General features: G+C 42.3%; 1 protein-coding gene across 1 annotated transcript in view; it reads left to right on the top strand.

Moving 5' to 3' along the window:
- Positions 1-23538, top strand: part of LOC134618937 (phospholipid phosphatase-related protein type 5-like) — a 116368-nt gene that overhangs the window by 9791 nt on the left and 83039 nt on the right. Inside the window, exon 2 of the mRNA XM_063464567.1 lies at positions 10869-11001. Within this exon, the coding sequence (XP_063320637.1) occupies positions 10869-11001 (133 nt within the window). The remainder of the gene's footprint in view (positions 1-10868; positions 11002-23538) is intronic.

Consider the following 23538-nt stretch of genomic DNA (forward strand, 5'->3'; position numbering starts at 1 on the left):
AGAGGTGTAAGGAACAAACAAGATGTTTTTCCAACACTGATGCTTGTCACAGATCTGGTTAACACTGCTATGTTTGGTGTTGCACAGTCTGGCTTTTAGACAGATTTGCTCTGATGCTCACTGGGCTTAGCCAGAAAGCCCTGCTCTGCATATCAGCCCAGAGGTGGTGCAGCTGGTTTTGTGCTGCACACAGACCCTCAGCCTCCTGTTAATATTACATATTAGACAGGTTGGAATAGTTATTAATAGGTTTTTTGTTTCTGTTATTTTTTTTTCTGGTGGTGGTGGTGGTGGTGGTGGGGGGGACCATGCCACACAACATGCAATTTACAGTCTACAGTAGTTTGCAACAGCCATTTCTTTTGCATCCATTCCCTTCTGCTTATCCCTGTCGGCGGTAGGGGGATGAGGCAGACCCCCTGGACAGGTCGCTAGTCTGTCGCAGGATTAACACATAGAGACAGACAACCGTTCGGACTCACATTCACACCTATGGGCACTGACACTTTGACTTTCTTTGCAGTCTCTCTGTAGCACAGACCTGCATTGATAAGTGTTATGATGGTCTGTCTCTCTTCCATTGTTAATTGGCTTTTTCTCACCACACTACTTTCTGCAGTACAACTGATGCTGACAAGGATATGGTGCCAGTGTGTGTCCAACACTGCTTTATGCAGACAGAGGAGGTTGGAAGTAATACAGAAAAGCTGGAACAGCTGTAGGAATTAGTAGCAGCAGCTTTCAAGGCCTGATCAGCCTCCATTGTTACAGAACAGCTTTAAATTGCTAACCCATGCTATGTTCTCTGAAAAAGACCTTTTGTATTATTCTGAAATGTACATTATTTTTCAGTTTTAGGTAACCTTACCCTTTTGTAACCTCTGACAGTTAAGTTAAGTCACCACCTACCTTTGTACCATCAAGCTATTCAATGGACTTGAACCACTTGAATAGCAAAAAAAACAGAAAAATGAGGGTGTTCTAAAACGTTTGACAGGTAGTGTACCTGTCGACTGAAAACACCTGAATTTTAAGATTTTGACATATCAAACATGGTTGTTTGATATGTTGCAGGCACTTCCAGTTTCATAATGCACTGCACTGGTCCCGTGTGCTGCTGTTTGGGTTGAAAATGCAAAGTCATCATAGTTTAAAGATTCAATATTCAAACTTAAAGGTTGCTTTTAATTTTAATTTCATTCATATAAGTTTTATGTTACTCTTCATGCTGTGCTCGTCCCCACAGAAATATAAATGACTGAATAAGTAAGTGTGTAACTATGCTGTGGTTGGGCTGTGTTTTAGTTTATTAAAAAGGTTCACAGACCTCTGTGCAGCCATAACAATCACTTTCATAATTCATCTTACAAAAGAACAAAAAGGAAAACACTGTTATGTTGGAGAGAAAACGAATGTGCTTAAAACTGAGAGAACAGATGTGTCATTGTTAGGAGACTTGGTTTGGTTGAAGCGACATCTGCTTTGGATAGATTTGGAACTTTTTTCTTCAATACATGAATCCGAGCACACAACTGAGTTTGATGCCAATATTTAGACCTCACTCACCTTTTTTCTTTTTTTTTTTTTCCCTGTCCCGTTTGGATCTTTATCCATCAGAATTGTTGTCTTAAGGCCAAAAGAGATGCCAAGCGGATTTACTTTACCAAGTGGATCATCATGGCCTTGCCATATTGGTCCATTTGACTCACCTTTTTTCACTCATTATGTATTTATACACCACTCTGCATTTAATAATTAGTTATTATTTATCTCAGCCATCTGACTCTGTGTGTTCTGTTTTCTGTTAAAAGGAAACTTTTTGAATGCATAACCTTACATATGAAAACACTCCCTGCCGCTGATCAGCACAGTCATCATCAGTCTGAACCACACAGGCATTTCTAAATTCCTGCATGCTTCTATGCTTAAAATATGTCTCTCTGAGTCTTAAGAGAGGGTTCTGCAACCTTTTCTAGCAAGATGAGCATCAACAGCTCGTCTTTGTTCATGCCATGAGTACTGCATCATGCACCGTGGTGGCCAGTCATTGATGGGGCTGCTTGTTTTGGGCCACTGCTCATAGCCTCCTTTTAAATGGCTGCTGTGTACAAATGCATACCACACAGGCGAGAGGCTTCAGTGTCTAAAAATGTCCTGGGAATCTCTCGGTGTCAGCATGCTCAAATCTATTTACTAGCTAGGTCTCACTGTTCTGGTAAAATGGGTTGCCACTGCAAACCCAATTATTGGCTTGAGAATGGAGACGTATTGAGACGCTGGTTCAGTGTAAGTGGATTCTGTCTTACTGATGAACAGAGCTCAGTGCTTTGATATGGACTGGTGTGAAATTAGATAAGCAAGATTAAAAGAGAAGAGACTGAAAGAAGTGAGCAAGTTCATCCCTGACAGAGGAGCTGCTGAGGTCACCCTGGCCTTGTCAACATGACTTAACCAATGGCGTATAGCTCTACAGTGAGGAGGATAAGGACAGAGAGAGGGCAGAGAGGTGGTTAAGGGACTAAACAAGTAGCACATTGTCACTGTGGACCTGTCAGCTTGTGTTACAGCCAATGAGAAAGTGGGACAAAGTGCTGCTCAGGCTTTTTGGAAATCAGGCAGCCCCTTAGCCATTTCTTGCCATTCTCAATGATGATCACAGGCAATACACTGTGGTTGCTAAAGGGTCTGGCTAACCCTAGCATACAAGACTTTTAATAATAACCCCTGAAGTGGTAACTTATGGTAATAACATGTCCATGATCAACAATCTGAAGACCACGAGCCAAAATGTGTCTGTTAGGAAAAGATGTCCTCAGTGCCTCGAGTGGATAAGGAACGGAATATGGCACACTGAAATGGTTTTATTTCCCACAGTTCTCCTATCTCTTCTTTTGAACATCCAATATCATTAAAATTTGGTTTTGTTTATAAACCTTGGGGTAAAAATAAAAGCTGTGAAACAACGTAGAGCAGGATATTTCTGTCTCTCTGACAAACAGACCAGCTCCCAGTTTTACAAGCTCCTGAGCTATAGGCAAGGTAGAGAGTAAATAGACCTTTTTTCAGTTCTAACATTTAAAAAAATAAATCATCTGATCCTTACCAGGTAAATGTAGTCAAATAAAACCAGAAGAACACGTGAAATAATACACTGTGCCATTATTTATTTAACTAAATGTAAGGAATTCTGGCCCACTGTTTTTCACAAATGCTTCAGTTTGGTGACGTTTGTGGTCATTCCTTTATGCACAGCTCTCTTGAGATCCTACCACAGCATTTCAAGGTCTGGACATTGACTGGGCCTCACCTCTGACACTAGAATAGTTTGGTATAGATAAGAGTTTGTGGTTGGCTCAGTGAATGTGGAGTACCCAGGTGACCAGCATCTCCACTCATGTCTCATCTGTTCAGAGATCTTTGTTCCAAAAGTCTTGTTTGTTCAGCTTCCCATGGGAACACTTCCAAACATATTTCTTCAGTGTCTTTCTAATTGTACTGTCATGAACTTTAATATTTAATGTGCTAATTACAGCCCGCAGGGTCTGAGATGGAGCTCTTGGGATTTCGCAGTTTCTCTTAGCATTGCACATATTCTAATGATGTTTGATTCCTTGGAAAGCGATTCTGTCACTACTTATAGTGTGCTTGTAGCCATAAAGCAAAGTGATCCACCCATGATACAGTAGTGTGGCCATGTATGCAGAATACATTTAACATTAAGCATGAAATCAGGAGATCGAAACTCTGAGGTCTGTCACAGTCATGTAAGAACCGTGTTGTTGTCCTGACAGCACATATGTGTGTGGGGGATGTAAGAACAGAGATGTGCTGAGCATGTGGAGCCTACTCCTCCATGTCTTTTGTTGTTCCTCATAATAAAATGAGTGAAACCATGGCAACAGCACAAGTTTCTCCCATAATAAAAACAGCAGAAGATTTATCTTTTGTCCCTTTTTTACTTGTCACACTGCTTTACTGTGACATTTGCAGCCTAACAATGGCACCTGATGATATCTGAGATGGCAGTAGTTATTATTACTTATTTTAATTCTAAAAATGCAAAAATAAATGGACGGATGGAACGTCACCATATTTCCATGGCTCAAAAGAAGAGGGTTACTTTTGCCAGCAGAGACCTCAGGATGTAAGGGTGTGTTAAGAAAAGTACAACACATGTAAACCTCAAGCCTTTATGTCACTTGTGTAGACAACACTTTGAAGTAGACTGAAAGTCATTGTCTATGTTCTCACCAAACACCTCCCACACCCGACTTTTTGCTTCAGCAACCACCTGAGCATCGTTCCTCTTGACCTGCGGATGCCCGTCAGCTGCCCACCTTGTCCCACAGGCTAACCAGCCTCCTTCTTCAACTTGATGGCTCTCTTCACCCCCAGTGTCCACTCTGGTTTGGGGATTACTGCCACCACAGGGACCAACCACCTTGTGGCCGCAGCTCCTTGTATCTGCCTCCCTCAAAATTCTGTAAGAAGTGGGAGCTGAAGATCTCCTGGGTCTATGCTAGGCATTCCCAGAACACCCTCACTATAAGTTTAGGTGTGCCAAGTCTGTCTCGCATCCTCCCCCCAACTAATCCAACTCAATGACCAGAATGGCTGCAGATGTGATAATACAGATGTGATGTGTCAGATGCACACACACACACACACATACATACATATATATATATATATATATATATATATATATATATATATATATATATATATATATATATATATATATATATATATATATATATATATATATATATATATATGGGCAACACGGTCGCACGGTGGTTAGCACTGTTGCCGCACAGTCTTTCTGTGTGGACTTTGCATGTTCTCTCCGTGTTTGCGTGGGTTCTCCCCGGGTACTCCCGCTTCCTCCAACAGTCCAAAGACATGCAGTTTGTGGGGATAGGTTAACTGATCAATCTAAATTGCCCAATGGTTGTTTGTCTCTGTGTGTTAGCCCTGTGACAGACTGGCGACCTGTCCAGGTTGTACCCTGCCTCTCGCCCTATGACGGCTGGGATAGGCTCCAGCACCCTCCGCGACCCTGAAAAGGATAAGTGGAAGTGAATGGATGGATATATGTATATATATACAGGTCCTTCTCAAAAAATTAGCATATTGTGATAAAGTTCATTATTTCCTGTAATGTACTGATAAACATCAGACTTTCATATATTTTAGATTCATTACACACAACTGAAGTAGTTCAAGCCTTTCATTGTTTTAATATTGATGATTTTGGCATACATAACTCATGAAAACCCAAAATTCCTATCTCAAAAAATTAGCATATTTCATCCGACCAATAAAAGAAAAGTGTTTTTAATACAAAAAAAGTCAGTCTTCAAATAATTATGTTCAGTTATGCACTCAATACTTGGTCGGGAATCCTTTTGCAGAAATGACTGCTTCAATGCGGCGTGGCATGGAGGCAATCAGCCTGTGGCACTGCTGAGGTGTTATGGAGGCCCAGGATGCTTCGATAGCGACCTTAAGCTCATCCAGAGTGTTGGGTCTTGCGTCTCTCAACTTTCTCTTCACAATATCCCACAGATTCTCTATGGGGTTCAGGTCAGGAGAGTTGGCAGGCCAATTGAGCACAGTAATACCATGGTCAGTAAAGCATTTACCAGTGGTTTTGGCACTGTGAGCAGGTGCCAGGTCGTGCTGAAAAATGAAATCTTCATCTCCATAAAGCTTTTCAGCAGATGGAAGCATGAAGTGCTCCAAAATCTCCTGATAGCTAGCTGCATTGACCCTGCCCTTGATAAAACACAGTGGACCAACACCGGCAGCTGACATGGCACCCCAGACCATCACTGACTGTGGGTACTTGACACTGGACTTCAGGCATTTTGGCATTTCCCTCTCCCCAGTCTTCCTCCAGACTCTGGCACCTTGATTTCCGAATGACATGCAAAAGTTGCTTTCATCCGACAAAAGTACTTTTGACCACTGAGCAACAGTCCAGTGCTGCTTCTCTGTAGCCCAGGTCAGGCGCTTCTGCCGCTGTTTCTGGTTCAAAAGTGGCTTGACCTGGGGAATGCAGCACCTGTAGCCCATTTCCTGCACACGCCTGTACACGGTGGCTCTGGATGTTTCTACTCCAGACTCAGTCCACTTCTTCCGCAGGTCCCCCGAGGTCTGGAATCGGTCCTTCTCCACAATCTTCCTCAGGGTCCGGTCACCTCTTCTCGTTGTGCAGCGTTTTCTGCCACACTTTTTCCTTCCCACAGACTTCCCACTGAGGTGCCTTGATACAGCACTCTGGGAACAGCCTATTCGTTCAGAAATTTCTTTCTGTGTCTTACCCTCTTGCTTGAGGGTGTCAATGATGGCCTTCTGGACAGCAGTCAGGTCGGCAGTCTTACCCATGATTGCGGTTTTGAGTAATGAACCAGGCTGGGAGTTTTTAAAAGCCTCAGGAATCTTTTGCAGGTGTTTAGAGTTAATTCGTTGATTCAGATGATTAGGTTAATAGCTCGTTTAGAGAACCTTTTCATGATATGCTAATTTTTTGAGACAGGAATTTTGGGTTTTCATGAGTTATGTCTGCCAAAATCATCAATATTAAAACAATGAAAGGCTTGAACTACTTCAGTTGTGTGTAATGAATCTAAAATATATGAAATTCTAATGTTTATCAGTACATTACAGGAAATAATGTACTTTATCACAATATGCTAATTTTTTGAGAAGGACCTGTACATATTAGTGCTGTCAGCGTTAATCTCGTTAAAATAACGTTAATGCCATAACTGCATTAACGCGGCAAATCTCGGTTACCGAGTTAGCGCAGATCGCCCCGTGCTGGGGCTACACACGTTAACGAGCTAACCGTGCTAACGAGTTTACACTGTGCAGCCCCATGCACGGGGCGACCCGGTAGAGCACCGCTTTCCCCTCCTGAGACGCCTGACGATTTGCCAGAATCTCTTCGAGGCAGTCCGAAAGTCTTTTTCCATGGCCTCTCCGAACTCTTCCCACACCCGAGGTTTTGCTTCAGCCACTGCCCGAGCTGCATTCTGCTTGGCCTGTCGGTACCTGTCAGCTGTCGCCGAAGTCCCACAGGCTAACCAAGCCCGATAGGACTCCTTCTTCACATATATATATGTGTACATATATATTTGTTAGTTTTAGTTTGTCACAGTTTAGGTTTTAGTTTAGTTTTTCCCCAGCTTGCCTTGTTTCCCCACCATCTTTAATACAGTGGCTGAAATGAATATTGCTTTTCTTTCTATTCACTTTTTATGTATTTATGTATGCAAGAAACTGTATAAGTAACTTTTAATTTTAGGATCACAAATAGTTCTTTGAGACTATATTTGACTATTTAGCATTTGTACATGTATATTTCCATCATCTCTTTTCTTATTGAGTCTTTCTTCATGCCTTCTCCTCCACTACTCTTTCTCCTCTCTTATTTCCACCTCATTGTCTTCCTCCTCACCTAAAGCTTCATCTTCTGAACCAAAGTCAGGAGATGAGGCTCTAAAAATAGTATCATTACTACAATGTACTGGCTTCTAGAAGACATCTTGAGGTTTTAATTACTAACTACACTGGTGTGGTTAAAGGTTTCCATACACTCACAATGGGCATGAATGTCATGGTAATTTGGGGCTTTTAATGATTTCTTTGAGCTCTTCTCTTTCCAGGTAAACACTTTTTATTGTAAGTTATAAAAACAGGATTGATTGGTCAAAAACTTGGGGGAGAACTTTCGGTCTAGCAGAGTCAACATCAAAGTTTTGTACCTTCCGGTGCCACCAACAGTCCAGGCAGATCATCCCCCTCAATTTCCTCAGAGAGGGGGAATTCTCCCTGCTGTTAGAGTCTGAGTGTAACGGTCTATTCTACAATACATATATGTGTGCAATAAAGGATAAAACAGTGACTTTTAGCCAGCATAGTCTGATCCTCATTATCGTCAGATAGGCTCATGTGGCTCTGTTTGAAAAACAGGCTTTAAAGTTGTCAGTGCAGCATATACGTGTTACTGAGCACAGCCTGCATTCTTTTACTGATGTTACGACTATCACGGTGTGCAGTATATTTCATGCCACACCCCTATCCCAGTACATCCCTACCAGTGTCACCATGGAAATACAGCTCCTCATATTAATGATGAGTAGCTGACAGGGTAGGGTCATCAGTTCTACTCCACCTGGTGCCAGTCGCATTGGTGTTGAGTTTTATTGGGTTATATTTTATCAGTTGTCTAATGTAAGAGATGTATTGTGTGGACTCTTTCAGTGGCTCCAGAGTGTGATGCTTTACATTCACCTAATAAGTAAAAGCAGCCTGGTTTGATCCCTGGAGGAGACAAATATACTGCTTAGTCAACTGTCCCAACAGACTGGGAAATAAAGTATTTGCAGGGAAAAACTTGGACATATGAGAGAAAGTGAGTTATGGCTCTATGATTTATGACAGGGGAAGTAATAAAAAAAATCAATTATTATTTTTATTTCATGTTTTACATAAAAAATGACAACGTTATATATATTTTAAATGAAAACACAGTGACATTGGAAGATATTTTTCCTTAAATTATTTTGCTGGAGCAATCTCAAATATTAATTATTCTGGAATTTTCCAAATGTGTGGAATGACATGGCCACATTTGCTGACCAAGAATCTTTCAGGATTACCAACACAAACTGTTTTGATATCAGAAACAGTCTGTTAGTTCTCATGTCTGTGTGCACGGTCTTTGTGGATAAAGAGATTTTCAGCAGTTCAAGCATTTTCTAGCTTTTCTTTGGTCTTAAGTATAAATGCAGGACTTTCTGGGCTCTATTAAAACTCTCACAGCTCAACACTCTGTGCCAAAAACAGGGTTGACCTATATTTAAATGAAGACTGCTTCATAGATCAGCAGCTCTGAAAATCCCCTTTTTCAAGTTTAAGTTAACTTTTTTTTTCTAATTTTGAAAATTCAGTTGTGGTGACATTTGGAGGCAGGTTTTAGATACTTTTGGAGATGATGGTATTTATAATTTCTGCTTGTTTGTTTAGTGTTTTGTGGTGTTCTGAATTTTGTTTTTTAGCTGCTCTTTGGTTTATCCATGTTTAAGCTTTCAGGTTTTCTTCGATTCAGTTTCATCACCTTTTGCAGTCTAGTTTCTTTTTGTAATAATTCTTTGTAGTTTATTCCATGATTTCCAGGTTATCCTTTTTCCCTCGCGTTCCCTGTTCTTTAGTCTTCATCGCTTTTTCCTTCCGCGTCTTCCTTCTGTCAAGTTTCCTTTTGTGCTCTTGTTCCCTGTTTAGATGTTGTTACTTATTTTGTATTTTACTTACGTATTTTTTATCTGAATCTCTCTAAAAAACAATTTCCAGTGTGGACTTGCACTGAAGGGAGAGGCCAGTTAAGGACCTGGAGAAGTGTTAAATTGAAGAAGGACAGGATTTTTCTCTTGTCACAGATTTTTCACTTCCAGAACTGAAAACAGAAACAAACTTGGCTGCGGTCTGTGTGCAGGGAGCCAGTGCTTCTTGGGCTGTGGGACAGAAATATTACATGTTCAGAGATAATGTGATGAAGTGAAGGTGTGTGAAGCCCACAGTGGAATTGGCTAGGTTTGTCCCCAGTATACCTTTTTTGCTTTCTTCTGACCAGTGCTTGTGCTAGGTCCTCATCTGGGTCAGAGTTTCCTCCAGGACCAGGTCACACTGATTACTTTCTCCTTTCACATATGTATCTATTGCTATTACGCTGCATCGTCTCACTCACAGCATGACTTTTATATAATTTCTTCTTCATCTTCTTCTGTTTTACTGGCAGCTGGCAACCCATTTAATTAGAGCAGGTAGTTGTACTGCCCTCTAGTGGAAGGGAATGTAATTGTTCTGCCCAATACCCACACCGATCGCTTAGAGTACTAATCAGGTGGAACCAGATAATCTTCCACGGCACACCTGATCATTTCTCATGGCACGCCTATGTGCCGCGGTGCAGTGGTTGGTAAACGCTGCCCTAGCTGAAGAGGAGTGACTGCGTCAACCACCGTACCTTTTTTTATTGGTCACCTTGGGTTTCTACCACTTTTCACTGGCTCCCTAAGCCACAGTAGTTTTTGTGTCTAAAAGCTATTATGTTCTCTAGTGACGTGATCTTTCATATTTCTCTCCTCATGAAGAGAAATCCCACATCCAGACCCAAACATGAGTGTGTCTGCTAACAGGAACTGTGTGTTTAATAAAGTGTGATATTCCTCAGTGCCACACACATGTCAGTGATTCAGAGTGTTACACTGTTACACTGTTCTTTCATTCCACAAACACACACTGGCTTCTTTTGCATCAGTTACACATTCACCATTCTGCTGCTCACTGGCATCAGTGTCTGAAAATAATAATAAATACAGCTTGTTTATAATTAGTTTTAACGTTGCATTGAAGCTGCCTGACGTAAACAGCTGTTTAGAAAAATTACTTGTTTTGAAAAGTTTCCATCCATCCCTGATTTAGACGTTTGCTCCAGCTTTTCAGAGCTCACCCTGGGGACTGGAAGACTTCTATAGTGTAAGGATCAGTGGCCTGTCATGTTTGTCTGTAGCAGCTTTCTTTGGCTCATAGTCAACTTTAGCAGAGCATAAGAGTTGTGTAGAAAGTGGGCTAGGTCCTGTTTTCAAAAGCATACATATTTGCACATAGACAGGCTTGAGTGCTTTTGTGTATTCAGCAGCTGTGTCACTAGTGATGGAGCCCACTGAGAGAGCACTGGTGCGAATGACTGACAAAATGACACCACCCACACTAGCAGCACCCACTCACAGGTAAAGTGCTGCTCCCTTCAGTAATCTGTTTTCTTTGTTTGTGTATGTGGCCCCTATTTCTCCTAGATCACAGTGACAGAGACTGTGCTGTTTCTGGTCCAGTACACGTCCAAAGAGTTTGACCGTTTAGAGAAGACGGTGGCCACCGGAGACTGCTGTTACCTCAACCCGCTGGTACGCAGGACATTCCGCTTCCTCGGTAAGTTTTAGGTGTGTGTATGCTTGTTTCTGTTACTTCACCTGTCAAAGCTGAATGTTTTTCTATAAGTCTGTGAGAAAACTGGCCACATGTGACATTCACATAATAAACTAGTTAGTTGAGTTTGTTGATCAGGTCCTTTGATCAACAAACTCACTTTTTCCCACTAAATTGAAAAACTAAGATCGACTACAGGAACAGCACTGATGTTTTGGATGCTAGAAACAACTTTTCTTTCACTCAACCTGAACTAATCGTCTCAGTAAAGCTCCACCTGTTTGCTCTGTGCATTGTGTAACTGTGCCAGCGTCATCATTGCTGCTGCTGTTGGGTTATCAGTGTTTCTGATTAAAACTGGGGGCTCCTGAATACGTTTGTGTTGCAGGTCTGTTTTTAGTCGCAAATGTGGGTGTGTTTGCATTTCCACAGTGACAGTGGTGCTCTACAGAGCCGTGCCTTAAACGAAGAATCGAAGCAAAGAATTTCTGTCCAGAATTCTTTGTAACTGAATTACTCAAAATACTTGATGCAGCCCTATAAAGAATTAAGCTTATTTTTATTTAATAAAAACACAATTATCAGAGGAACAACACAGGAAGTGGAATATTTTGATATGCAAGGAAGTCACCTTGTTTTGTTCCTACTTGTGATGAATATTAAAAATTTAGCATAATAGTGTGTGTGTGTTTTTTTGTTGGTTTTTTTGTGGTTATCTAGCTGTGGCACGGCGCGTTTCATCTGGTTTAAGTTTCTGGACCTTGAGGGAACAGAGAGGCAACACACATGTAAAGGAAGCTCTTAAAACATGTGGTTATCCCAACTGGGCTTTCATTAAGTCAGCAAAGATGCACAGAACAGAAGATCAGACACCTGCCAGGGAGGATCAGAAAGACAGACGCAACAACGTTGTCATCCCCTATGTAGCCGGTGTATCAGAAAGACTCAGGAGAGTTTTCTTCAAGCACGATATCCCAGTGTACTTCAGACCCAGCAACACACTCACACACAAACTGGTTCATCCCAAAGACAAAACTTCAGGCGGCACTCCTATAGGGCTTAAAATCTGGGACTCTCCACCATTTGACCTTAGAACTGAAGAAGCTTTTCGGATGAAACTTCTTCAAGGAAATCAGACGCTTTCTTTCCTTAGATTGTGATGTTCAGTTAAAGCATACTAACGCTAAATCGTTATGAAATAGTGTTTGGTATTGTAGCTCAACTGTTTTAATGCGTTCAGAAGCTCATTGGACTTGTGATTACTAACTGAACAAAAGTGCACGTGTTTATTCTGTTTATTGCTCAGTTTGAGTGAAGTGGCCATAAGTTTTAGGCCTCACAGCACCCGAACCTTGAAACAGGCCTGCAACGAATGCTATGATTCAGGTTTAATGTGTGTGGAGACACATTAAACATTGTGTGTGTGGGCCCAATGGTACAAATTTGGTTTAAGTTAATGATAACTTAAACCAAGCTAAGTTAGCTAAAACCAAGCTAAGGAGGTACAGCTAAGTACCTCTGGGTACTTAGCTGTACCTCTGAGATACCTCCGGGTACAGCTAAGTACCCGGAGGTATCTCAAAGGTGGAAACCATTCCATTTTAAAGGTATAAGATTTTATGACTGAAATAAAAGTTGGAATTTAGGAGACCTGGCATTTTATTTTGAAAATCGTTATTTATATACTATGTAGTAATTGTTACAGTGGTTTATTTTGTTTTTCAATTCATTTCATTTCATAAGAGCAACTGTTTCCAGTTTATTTTATTTCCTTCTTTTCCAAATAAATATCTGATGAGGAACACGTTTTGTGTAAGTTACAGTTGTGGTGGTCCTTAATAATCTAATTAGAGGGTATTAGTATACATATAGTAGTAGTAAAATGAACCCAGGCCTAGTATCATTGTACTATACACTCTAGCTTTTACCATAGCTACGTGGGACCTGGGTTACATGTGCATCAGTGAATCGATGTCTTGTTAGGGCCCGAGCACCGAGAGTGCGAAGGCCCTATTGTATCTGCTCCGTTTATTATTATTATTATTATTATTATTAGGGCCCGAGCACTGAGAGTACGAAGGCCCTATTGTATCTGCTCCGTTTATTATTATTATTATTATTATTATTATTATTATTATTATTATTATTATTATTATTATTATTCAGGCAAAACAAGGGCCTTTTTGAGGGCCTAAACATGCTCAAAAACTCATGAAATTTTGCACACATGCCAGGTCTGGTGAAAAATTTTGTATTTTAATGGTTTTACACATGAGCACTTGGAAATGGCTCTGTAGCGCCACCTATGCGTTGTTAAATGCAGCCCTATGAACACATCATTTGAGCTACATGTATGAAATCTGGCACACATGTGTATCATGCCAAGACGAACAAAAAAGTCAGTGGGAGCATTGTCGCAAACCCAACAGGAAGTCCGCCATTTTGGATTGAAAGTCACATTTTGGCTCTAATTTTGCCATTTCCATGCCTCGAACTTTTTCGAACTCCTCCTTGGGATTTGGTCGTATAAGCTTCATATTTGGTCAGTGTCAACTACACACCTGGGCCATGTTAAATTGCGGAGCTTTTGAGTTTTCGCGGTGGCGCCACGGCGAATTTCGATGACTCGCCATGAAAATCTTATTGCCTCTCATTCTGTCATACATGGTCTGACCTGGACCAAATAGCACACATATGATAAGGCTCCACCCCTGAACATATTTCAACTGCCATATTTGACACCAGGGACAGCGCCACCTAGTGGGAACAGGAAATGTCATGTTTTACACTTTAGGGTACAGTATTGTGATCGGTGACATCTGCAGCCTCAAATTTCTCCAGGAAAGCCTTAAGGAGTTGGTCTTGGGTTACAGTGAAAACTGTGAGTTTTCGCGGAAGGGTGTGATCCCTGCAGCATGGCGAACATTGATGTCTCGCCATGAAGAAACAAATTAGTATAACTCAATGAAATCCAGTCTGATCAGTACCAGACTTTACAGGCATGATGTCAGACCCGCCCTGAACAGATTGATGAGCCCATTGTCAGGAATACGTAGAGCGCCACCTAGTGGCAACAGGAAATGTCATGTCGTTCATTTTGTTGTACTGATTTTCACAGGTACTTCGTGGCCACCTCAAAAGCGGTGAATATCACCATCAGTCCCTCGTGATGCTTCAGTGAGAAATTTGTGACTTTAAACTGAACGGCGCACCCTGGTGGCAACGCAGTTCACCATGAAAGATGAAGCAGATTTTGAGGGGCTTGGACAGTTTAAAATGTCTTGAAATTTGGCGCACACCTCCAATGTGATGAGGGCTTTCTTGTTATTTTACCATTTTCATTGAATAGTGCAAAATGGCTCCACAGCGCCCCCTACAAAATTTCAAAACAACAGCCCCTGCTCTCTGTTTTATGTATGAGTCTGAAACCTGGTAAGCTTATGGAAGATATCAAGATGTACAAAAAAGTCTCTTGGAGCAATATCCCAAATCCAACAGGAAGTCAGCCATTTTGAAATTAATGTGTAGTTTTGGCGACAATTTTCCTTCTTTTCAGGCCTCATACTTTGACGAACTCCTCCAAGGGATTTCATCATATTGACACGATCTCCAGTGTGTGGAATCCAAAGACCTTTGTGATGTTAAATTGTGAAGCTTTTTACGTTCAGGGAAACGGGGTGGTCATGGCGGCACGTGGAGTTTCAATCACTCGCCAAAAACCTGTAATCTGCTGTCACTCAAAAACACAATGTCCAATCACTCCCAAAGGTTGCAGGCGTGATGAGACTTGACCTCAGAAATGTTTGTTATGCCATTTGTCAGTAATGGTTAGAGCGCCACCTAGTGGGACGACTATAATCATGGTTGAATGAGATGAAATGTAAGCTGGTGGTTAAATGCATGAATTTCACCAATGTGACATCAGATCGGATCCGCTGGTTTTAGGTGTTGGGCTTGGCTCTACGTGCTGGGGTGCGAGGGCCCTCATATCGCTGCTTGCAGCTTTAATTAGGGCCCGAGCACCGAGAGTGCGAAGGCCCTATTGTATCTGCTCCGTTTCTTATTATTATTATTATTATTCAGGCAAAACAAGGGCCTTTTTGAGGGCCTAAACATGCTCAAAAACTCATGAAATTTTGCAAACATGCCAGGTCTGGTGAAAAATTTTGTATTTTAATGGTTTTACATATGAGCACTGGGAAATGACTCTGTAGCGCCACCTATGCCTTGTTAAATGCAGCCCTACGACCACATCGTTTGAGCTACATGTATGAAATTTGGCACACATGTGTATCATGCCAAGACGAACAAAAAAGTCTGTTGGCCCATTGACGCAATCCCAACAGGAAGTCCGCCATTTTGGATTGAAGGTGACATTTTGGCTCTAATTTTGCCATTTCCATGCCTCGAACTTTTGCGAACTCCTCCTTGGGATTTGATTGCATAAGCTTCATATTTGGTCAGTGTCAACTACACACCTGTGCCATGTTAAATTGCGGAGCTTTTGAGTTTTTGCGATACGGTGAGGCTGTGGCGCCATGGCGAATTTCGATGACTCGCCATGAAAATATTATTGCCTCTAATTCTGTCATACATGTTCCGACCTGGACCAAAGAGCACACATATGATAAGGCTCCACTCCTGAACATATTTCAACTGCCATATTTGACACCAGGGACAGCGCCACCTAGTGGGAACAGGAAATGTCATGTTTTACACTTTGGGGTACAGTATTGTGATGGGTGACATCTGCAGCCTGAAATTTCTCCAGGAAAGCCTTAAGGAGTTGGTCTTGGGTTACAGTGAAAACTGTGAGTTTTCGCAGAAGGGTGTGACCCCAGCAGCATGGCGAACATTGATGTCTCGCCATGAAGAAACAAATTAGTGTAACTCAATGAAATCCAATCTGATCAGTACCAGACTTTACCGGCATGATGTCAGACCCGCCCTGAACAGATTGATGTGCCCATTGTCAGGAATACGTAGAGCGCCACCTAGTGGCAACAGGAAATGTCATGGCTTTCATTTTGTTGTACTGATTTTCACAGGTTCATCGTGGCCATCTCAAAAGCGATGAATATCACCATCAGTCCCTCTTGATGCTTCAGTGCAACAATTGTGACCTTAAACTGAACGGCGCACCCTGGTGGCAACACTGTTCACCATGACCATTGAAGTGGCTTTTGAGGGGCTTGGAAAGTTTAAAAAGTCTTGAAATTTGGCGCACACCTCCAATGTGATGAGGGCTATCGTGTTATGTGATCATTTTCATTGAATAGCGCAAAATGGCTCCACAGCGCCCCCTACAAAATTTCAAAACAACAGCCCCTGCTCTGTGTTTTATCTATGAGTCAGAAACCTGGTGAGCTTATAGGAGATATCAAGATGTACAAAAAAGTCTCTTGGAGCAATATCCCAAATCCAACAGGAAGTCAGCCATTTTGAAATTAATGTGTAATTTTGGCGACATTTTCCCCTCTTTTCAGCCACCGTTCTTTGACGAACTCCTCCAAGGGATTTCATCAGATTGACGTGATCTCCTGTGTGGGGAATCTAAAGACCTTTGTGATGTTAAATTGCAAAGCTTTTTACGTTCAGGGAAACGGGGTGGTCATGGGGGCACGTGGAGTTTGAATCACTTGCCAAAAAGCAGTAATCTGCTCTCACTCAAAAACACAATGTCCAATCTCGCCCAAAGGTCGCAGGCGTGATGAGACTCGAGCTCGGAAATGTTTGTTATGCCATTTGTCAGTAATGGTTAGAGCGCCACCAATGGGACGACTATAATCACGATTGAATGAGTTGAAATGTTAGCTGGTGGTTAAATGCACGAATTCCATCAATGTGACATCAGATCGGACGTGCTGGTTTCAGGTGTTGGGCGTGGCTCGACGCGTCGGGGGTGCGAGGGCCCTCATAACGCTGCTTGCAGCTTTAATTATTAGGGCCCGAGCACCGAGAGTGCGAAGGCCCTATTGTATCTGCTCCGTTTCTTATTATTATTATTATTATTATTATTATTATTATTATTATTATTATTCAGGCAAAACAAGGGCCTTTTTGAGGGCCTAAACATACTCAAAAACTCATGAAATTTTGCACACATGCCAGGTCTGGTGAAAAATTTTGTATTTTAATGGTTTTACATATGAGCACTGAGAAATGGCTCTACAGCGCCACCTATGCCTTGGTAAATGCAGCCCTACGAACACATCGTTTGAGCTACATTTATGAAATTTGGCACACATGTGTATCACGCCAAGTCGAACAAAAAAGTCAGTGGGACCATTGACGCAAACCCAACAGGAAGTCCGCCATTTTGGATTGAAGGTGACATTTTGGCTCTAATTTTGCCATTTCCATGCCTCGAACTTTTTCAAACTCCTCCTTGGGATTTGGTCATATAAGCTTCATCTTTGGTCAGTGTCAACTACACACCTGGGCGATGTTAAATTGCGGAGCTTTTGAGTTTTCGCGATACTGTGAGGCCGTGGCGCCACGGCGAATTTCGATGACTCGCCATGAAAATCTTATTGTCTCTCATTCCCTCATACATGGTCCGATCTGGACCAAAGAGCAGACATATGATAGGGCTCCACTCCTGAACTTATTTCAACTGCCATATTTGACATCAGGGACAGCGCCACCTAGTGGGAACAGGAAGTGTCATGTTTTACACTTTGGGGTATAGTATTGTGATGCGTGACATTTGCAGCCTCAAATTTCTCCAGGAAAGCCTTAAGGAGTTGGTCTTGGGTTACAGTGAAAACTGTGAGTTTTCGCGAAAGGGTGTGACCCCTGCAGCATGGCGAACATTGATGTCTCGCCATGAAGAAACAAATTAGTATAACTCAATGAAATCCAGTCTGATCAGTACCAGACTTTAAAGGGATGATGTCAGACCCGCCCTGAACAGATTGATATGCCCATTTTCAGTAATATGCAGAGCGCCACCTAGTGGCAACAGGAAATGTCATGTCTTTCATTTTGTTGTACTGATTTTCACGGGTTCATCATGGCCACTTCAAAAGCGGTGAATATCACCATCCGTCCTTCATGATGCTTCAGTGAGAAAATTGTGACTTTAAACTGAATGGCGCACCCTGGTGGCAACGTGGTTCACCATTAATAATGAAGTGGCTTTTGAGGGGTTTGGAAAGTTTAAAAAGTCTTGGAATTTGGGCCACACCTCCAATGTGATGAGTGCTTTCTGGTTATGTGATCACTTTCATTGAATAGCGCAAAATGGCTCCACAGCGCCCCCTACAAATATTCAAAACAACAGCCCCTGCTCTGTGTTTTATCTATAAGTCTGAAACCTGGTAAGCTTATGGAAGATATCAAGATGTACAAAAAAGTCTCTTGGAGCAATATCCCAAATCCAACAGGAAGTCAGCCATTTTAAAATTAATGTGTATTTTTGGCGACATTTTCCCCTCTTTTCAGGCCTCATACTTTGACGAACTCCTCCAAGGGATTTCATCATATTGAACCAATCTCCAGTGTGTGGAATCTAAAGACCTTTGTGATGTTAAATTGCGAAGCTTTTTACGTTCAGGGAAACGGGGTGGTCATGGCGGCACGTGGAGTTTCAATCACTCGCCAAAAAGCAGTAATCTGCTGTCACTCAAAAATACAATGTCCAATCTCTCCCAAAGGTCGCAGGTATGATGAGACTCAAGCTCGCACATGTTTGTTATGCCATTTGTCAGTAATGGTTAGAGCGCCACCTAGTGGGAGGACTATAATCATAATTGAAAAAGATGAAATGTTAGCTGGTGGTTAAATGCATGAATTCCATCAATGTGACATCAGATCGGACGTGGTGGTTTTAGGTGTTGGGCTTGGCCCGACGTGCTGGGGTGCGAGGGCCCTCGTATCGCTGCTTGCAGCTTTAATTATTATTATTATTTTTTACCGAAATGAATTGCCTTTTTGAGGGCTTTAACATGCTCAAAAACTCTTGAAATTTTGCACACATGCCAGGTCTGGTGAAAAATTTCATATTTTAATGGTTTTACATATGAGCACTGGGAAATGGCTCTGTAGCGCCACCTATGCCTTGTTAAATGCAGCCCTACGAACACATCGTTTGAGCTACATGTATGAAAACTGGCACACATGTGTATCATGCCAAGACGAACAAAAAAGTCAATGGGACCATTGACGCAAACCCAACAGGAAGTCCGCCATTTTAGATTGAAGGTGACATTTTGGCTCTAATTTTGCCATTTCCATGCCTTGAACTTTTTCGAACTCCTCCTTGGCATTTGGTCGTATAAGCTTCATCTTTGGTCAGTGTCAACTACACACCTGGGCCATGTTAAATTGCGGAGCTTTTGAGTTTTCGCGATACTGTGAGGCCGTGGCGCCACGGCGAATTTCGATGACTCGCCATGAAAATGTTATTGTCTCTCATTCCCTCATACATGGTCCGACCTGGACCAAAGAGCACACATATGATAAGGCTCCACCCCTGAACATATTTCAACTGCCATATTTGACACCAGGGACAGCGCCACCTAGTGGGAACAGGAAATGTCATGTTTTACACTTTGGGGTACAGTATTGTGATGGGTGACATCTGCAGTCTCAAATTTCTCCAGGAAAGCCTTAAGGAGTTGGACTTGGGTTATAGTGAAAACTGTGACTGTTCACGAAAGGGTTTGACCCCAGCAGCATGGCGAACTTTGATGTCTCGCCATGAAGAAACAAATTAGTATAACTCAATCAAATCCAGTCTGATCAGAACCAGACTTTACAGGCATGATGTCAGACCCGCCCTGAACAGATTGATGTGCCCATTGTCAGGAATACTCAGAGCGCCACCTAGTGGGAACAGGAAATGTCATTGCTTACACTTTGTTGTACTGATTTTCACAGGTTCATCGTGGTCACCTCAAAAGCGGTGAATATTAACATCAGTCCCTCTTGATGCTTCAGTGAGAAAATTGTGACTTTAAACTGAACGGCGCACCCTGGTGGCAACGCAGTTCACCATGAGAGATGAAGTGGATTTTGAAGGGCGTGGAAAGTTTAAGAAGTCTTGAAATTTGGCGTACACCTCCAATGTGATGAGGGCTTTCTTGTTATGTGATCATTTTCCTTGAATAGCGCAAAATGACTCCACAGCGCCCCCTACAAATTTTCAAAACAACAGCCCCTGCTCTGTGTTTTATGTATGAGTCTGAAACCTGGTGAGCTTATAGGAGATACCAAGATGTACAAAAAAGTCTCTTGGAGCAATATCCCAAATCCAACAGGAAGTCAGCCATTTTAAAATTAATGTGTAGTTTTGGCGCCGTTTTCCCCTTTTTTCAGCCACCGTTCTTTGACGAACTCCTCCAAGGGATTTCATCAGATTGACACGATCTCCAGTGTGTCGAATCTAAAGACCTTTGTGATGTTAAATTGCGAAGCTTTTTACGTTCAGGGAAACGGGGTGGTCATGGCGGCACGTGGAGTTTCAATCACTCGCCAAAATGCAGTAATCTGTTGTCACTCAAAAACACAATGTCCAATCTTTCCAAAAAGTTGCAGTTATGATGAGAATCAAGCTCGGAAATGTTTGTTATGCCATTTGTCAGTAATGATTAGAGCGCAACCTAGTGGGACGACAATAATCATGATTGAATGAGATGAAATTTTAACTGGTGCTTCTACGTATGAATTCCATCAATGTGACATCGGATCTGACGTGCTTTTTGTAGGTGTTGGGCGTGACTCGACGTGCTGGGGTGCGAGGGCCCTCGTATCGCTGCTTGCAGCTTTAATTAGGGCCCGAGCACCGAGAGTGCGAAGGCCCTATTGTATCTGCTCTGTTTATTATTATTATTATTATTATTATTATTATTATTATTATTATTATTATTTTTCATTGAAATGAATTGCCTTTTTGAGGGCTTTAACATGCTCAAAAACTCATGAAATTTTGCACACATGCCAGGTCTGGTGAAAAATTTTGTATTTTAATGGTTTTATATATGAGCACTGGGAAATGGCTCTGTAGCGCCACCTATGCGTTGTTAAATGCAGCCCTACGAACACATCTTTTGAGCTACATGTATGAAATTTGGCACACATGTGTTTCATGCCAAGACGAACAAAAAAGTCAATGGGACCATTGACGCAAACCCAACAGGAAGTCCGCCATTTCGAAGTGAAGGTGACATTTTGACTCTAATTTTGCCATTTCCATGCCTCGAACGTTTTCGAACTCCTCCTTGGGATTTTGTCATAGAAACTTCATATTTGGACAGTGCCAACTACACACCTGGGCCATGTTAAATTGCGGAGCTTTTGAGTTTTAGTGATACGGTGAGGACGTGGCGCCACGGCGAATTTCGATGACTCGCCATGAAAATCTTATTGTCTCTCATTCCCTCATACATGGTCCGACGTGGACCAAAGAGCACACATATGATAAGGCTCCACCCCTGAACATATTTCAACTGCCATATTTGACACCAGGGACAGCGCCACCTAGTGGGAACAGGAAGTGTCATGTTTTACACTTTGGGGTATAGTATTGTGATGCTTGACATTTGCAGCCTCAAATTTCTCCAGGAAAGCCTTAAGGAGTTGGTCTTGGGTTACAGTGAAAACTGTGAGTTTTCGCGAAAGGGTGTGACCCCTGCAGCATGGCGAACGTTGATGTCTCGCCATGAAGAAACAAATTAGTATAACTCAATGAAATCCAGTCTGATCAGTACCAGACTTTACAGGCATGATGTCAGACCCGCCCTGAACAGATTGATATGCCCATTGTCAGGAATACGTAGAGCGCCACCTAGTGGCAACAGGAAATGTCGTGTCTTTCATTTTGTTGTACTGATTTTCACGGGTTCATCGTGGCCACCTCAAAAGCGGTGAATATCACCATCAGTCCCTCATGATGCTTCAGTGAGAAAATTGTGACTTTAAACTGAACGGCGCACCCTGGTGGCAACGCGGTTCACCATGAATAATGAAGTGGCTTTTGAGGGGCTTGGAAAGTTTAAAAAGTCTTCAAATTTGGGCCACACCTCCAATGTGAAGAGGGCTTTCTGGTTATGTGATCACTTTCATTGAATAGCGCAAAATGGCTCCACAGCGCCCCCTACAAATATTCAAAACAACAGCCCCTGCTCTGTGTTTTATGTATGAGTCTGAAACCTGGTAAGCTTATGGAAGATATCAAGATGTACAAAAAAGTCTCTTGGAGCAATATCCCAAATCCAACAGGAAGTCAGCCATTTTAAAATTAATGTGTAATTTTTGCGACATTTTCCCCTCTTTTCAGGCAACGTACTTTGACGAACTCCTCCAAGGGTTTTCATCAGATTCACGCGATCTGCAGGGTGGGGAATCTAAAGACCTTTGTGACGTTAAATTGCGAAGCTTTTTACATTCAGGGAAACAGGGTGGTCATGGCGGCACGTGGAGTTTCAATCACTCGCCAAAAAGCAGTAATCTGCTGTCACTCAAAAACACAATGTCCAATCTCTCCCAAATGTCGCAGGCGTGATGAGACTCGACCTCGGAAATGTTTGTTATGCCATTTGTCAGTAATGATTAGAGCGCCACCTAGTGGGACGACTATAATCATGATTGAATGAGATGAAATTTTAGCTGGTGGTTAAATGCATGAATTCCATCAATGTGACATCAGATCTGACGTGCTGGTTTTCGGTGATGGGCGTGCCTCGACGTGCCGGGGTGCGAGGGCCCTCATAACGCTGCTTGCAGCTTTAATTCAGTCTTGTTCTTGTTGCATAAAGCTTGATGTCATCTATGTAGAGAAGGTGGCTGACAATTCCTCCCTTCTGTAGTCGATATCTGTAGCCAGTCATATCGTGGAGAAAAATGGAGAACAGCAGTGGGGACAGAGCATCTCCTTGGTAGGTCCTGCACTGTTATAAGCTTAAAATTGGCCTCCAGTGTTAGCCACATCCCCATTGAGTTCCTGATGATCTTTAATAGTTCTAGGCATTCCAGGATCCAGGGGTGGGGCATAGAGTCATAGGCTTTCTTGTCCGGGTAGTGCACAAGTTGGTAAGTCTGGTCTGTCTACCAGTAGCTGGTGTTTCACTCCTTTGGTATTCTTGCCAATTCAAAGTCAAAGTCAGCTTTATTTTCAAAAACCATATGTGAAGATCACACACAGGAATTTGACATTGCAGTACTCCCATGGCCTTCAGTGTTACACTAAAACAACATAAAAAATAAAAAGATAAAAATCTTTCATACACAAGAGTCCAACACAATCCGAGTTTTTTGGGCAAGAGTTCGTGTGGAAGTGGGGTGGGGGAATCAGTGAAAAGCGATGGTGGGGTTCAGAGTTTTGTATGTCTCGGGGGGAGGAGCTTCAGAGGGAAAAGGTCTGGAGTTCGTGTGTGTGAGAGTCGAGAGGGACCGAGCAGGAAGAACAATTCAGCATCCTGACAGCCTGATGGACGAAGCTGTCTCTCATTCTGCTGGTTCTAGCCCTCCAGTCTCCTTCCTGATGGCAGCAACCTGAAAAAGCTTTTGGATGAGTGGAGTCACCTGTAATGCTTTTCC

This window comes from Pelmatolapia mariae, linkage group LG20 (assembly GCF_036321145.2).
Source record: "Pelmatolapia mariae isolate MD_Pm_ZW linkage group LG20, Pm_UMD_F_2, whole genome shotgun sequence".
Lineage (NCBI taxonomy): Eukaryota > Metazoa > Chordata > Actinopteri > Cichliformes > Cichlidae > Pelmatolapia > Pelmatolapia mariae.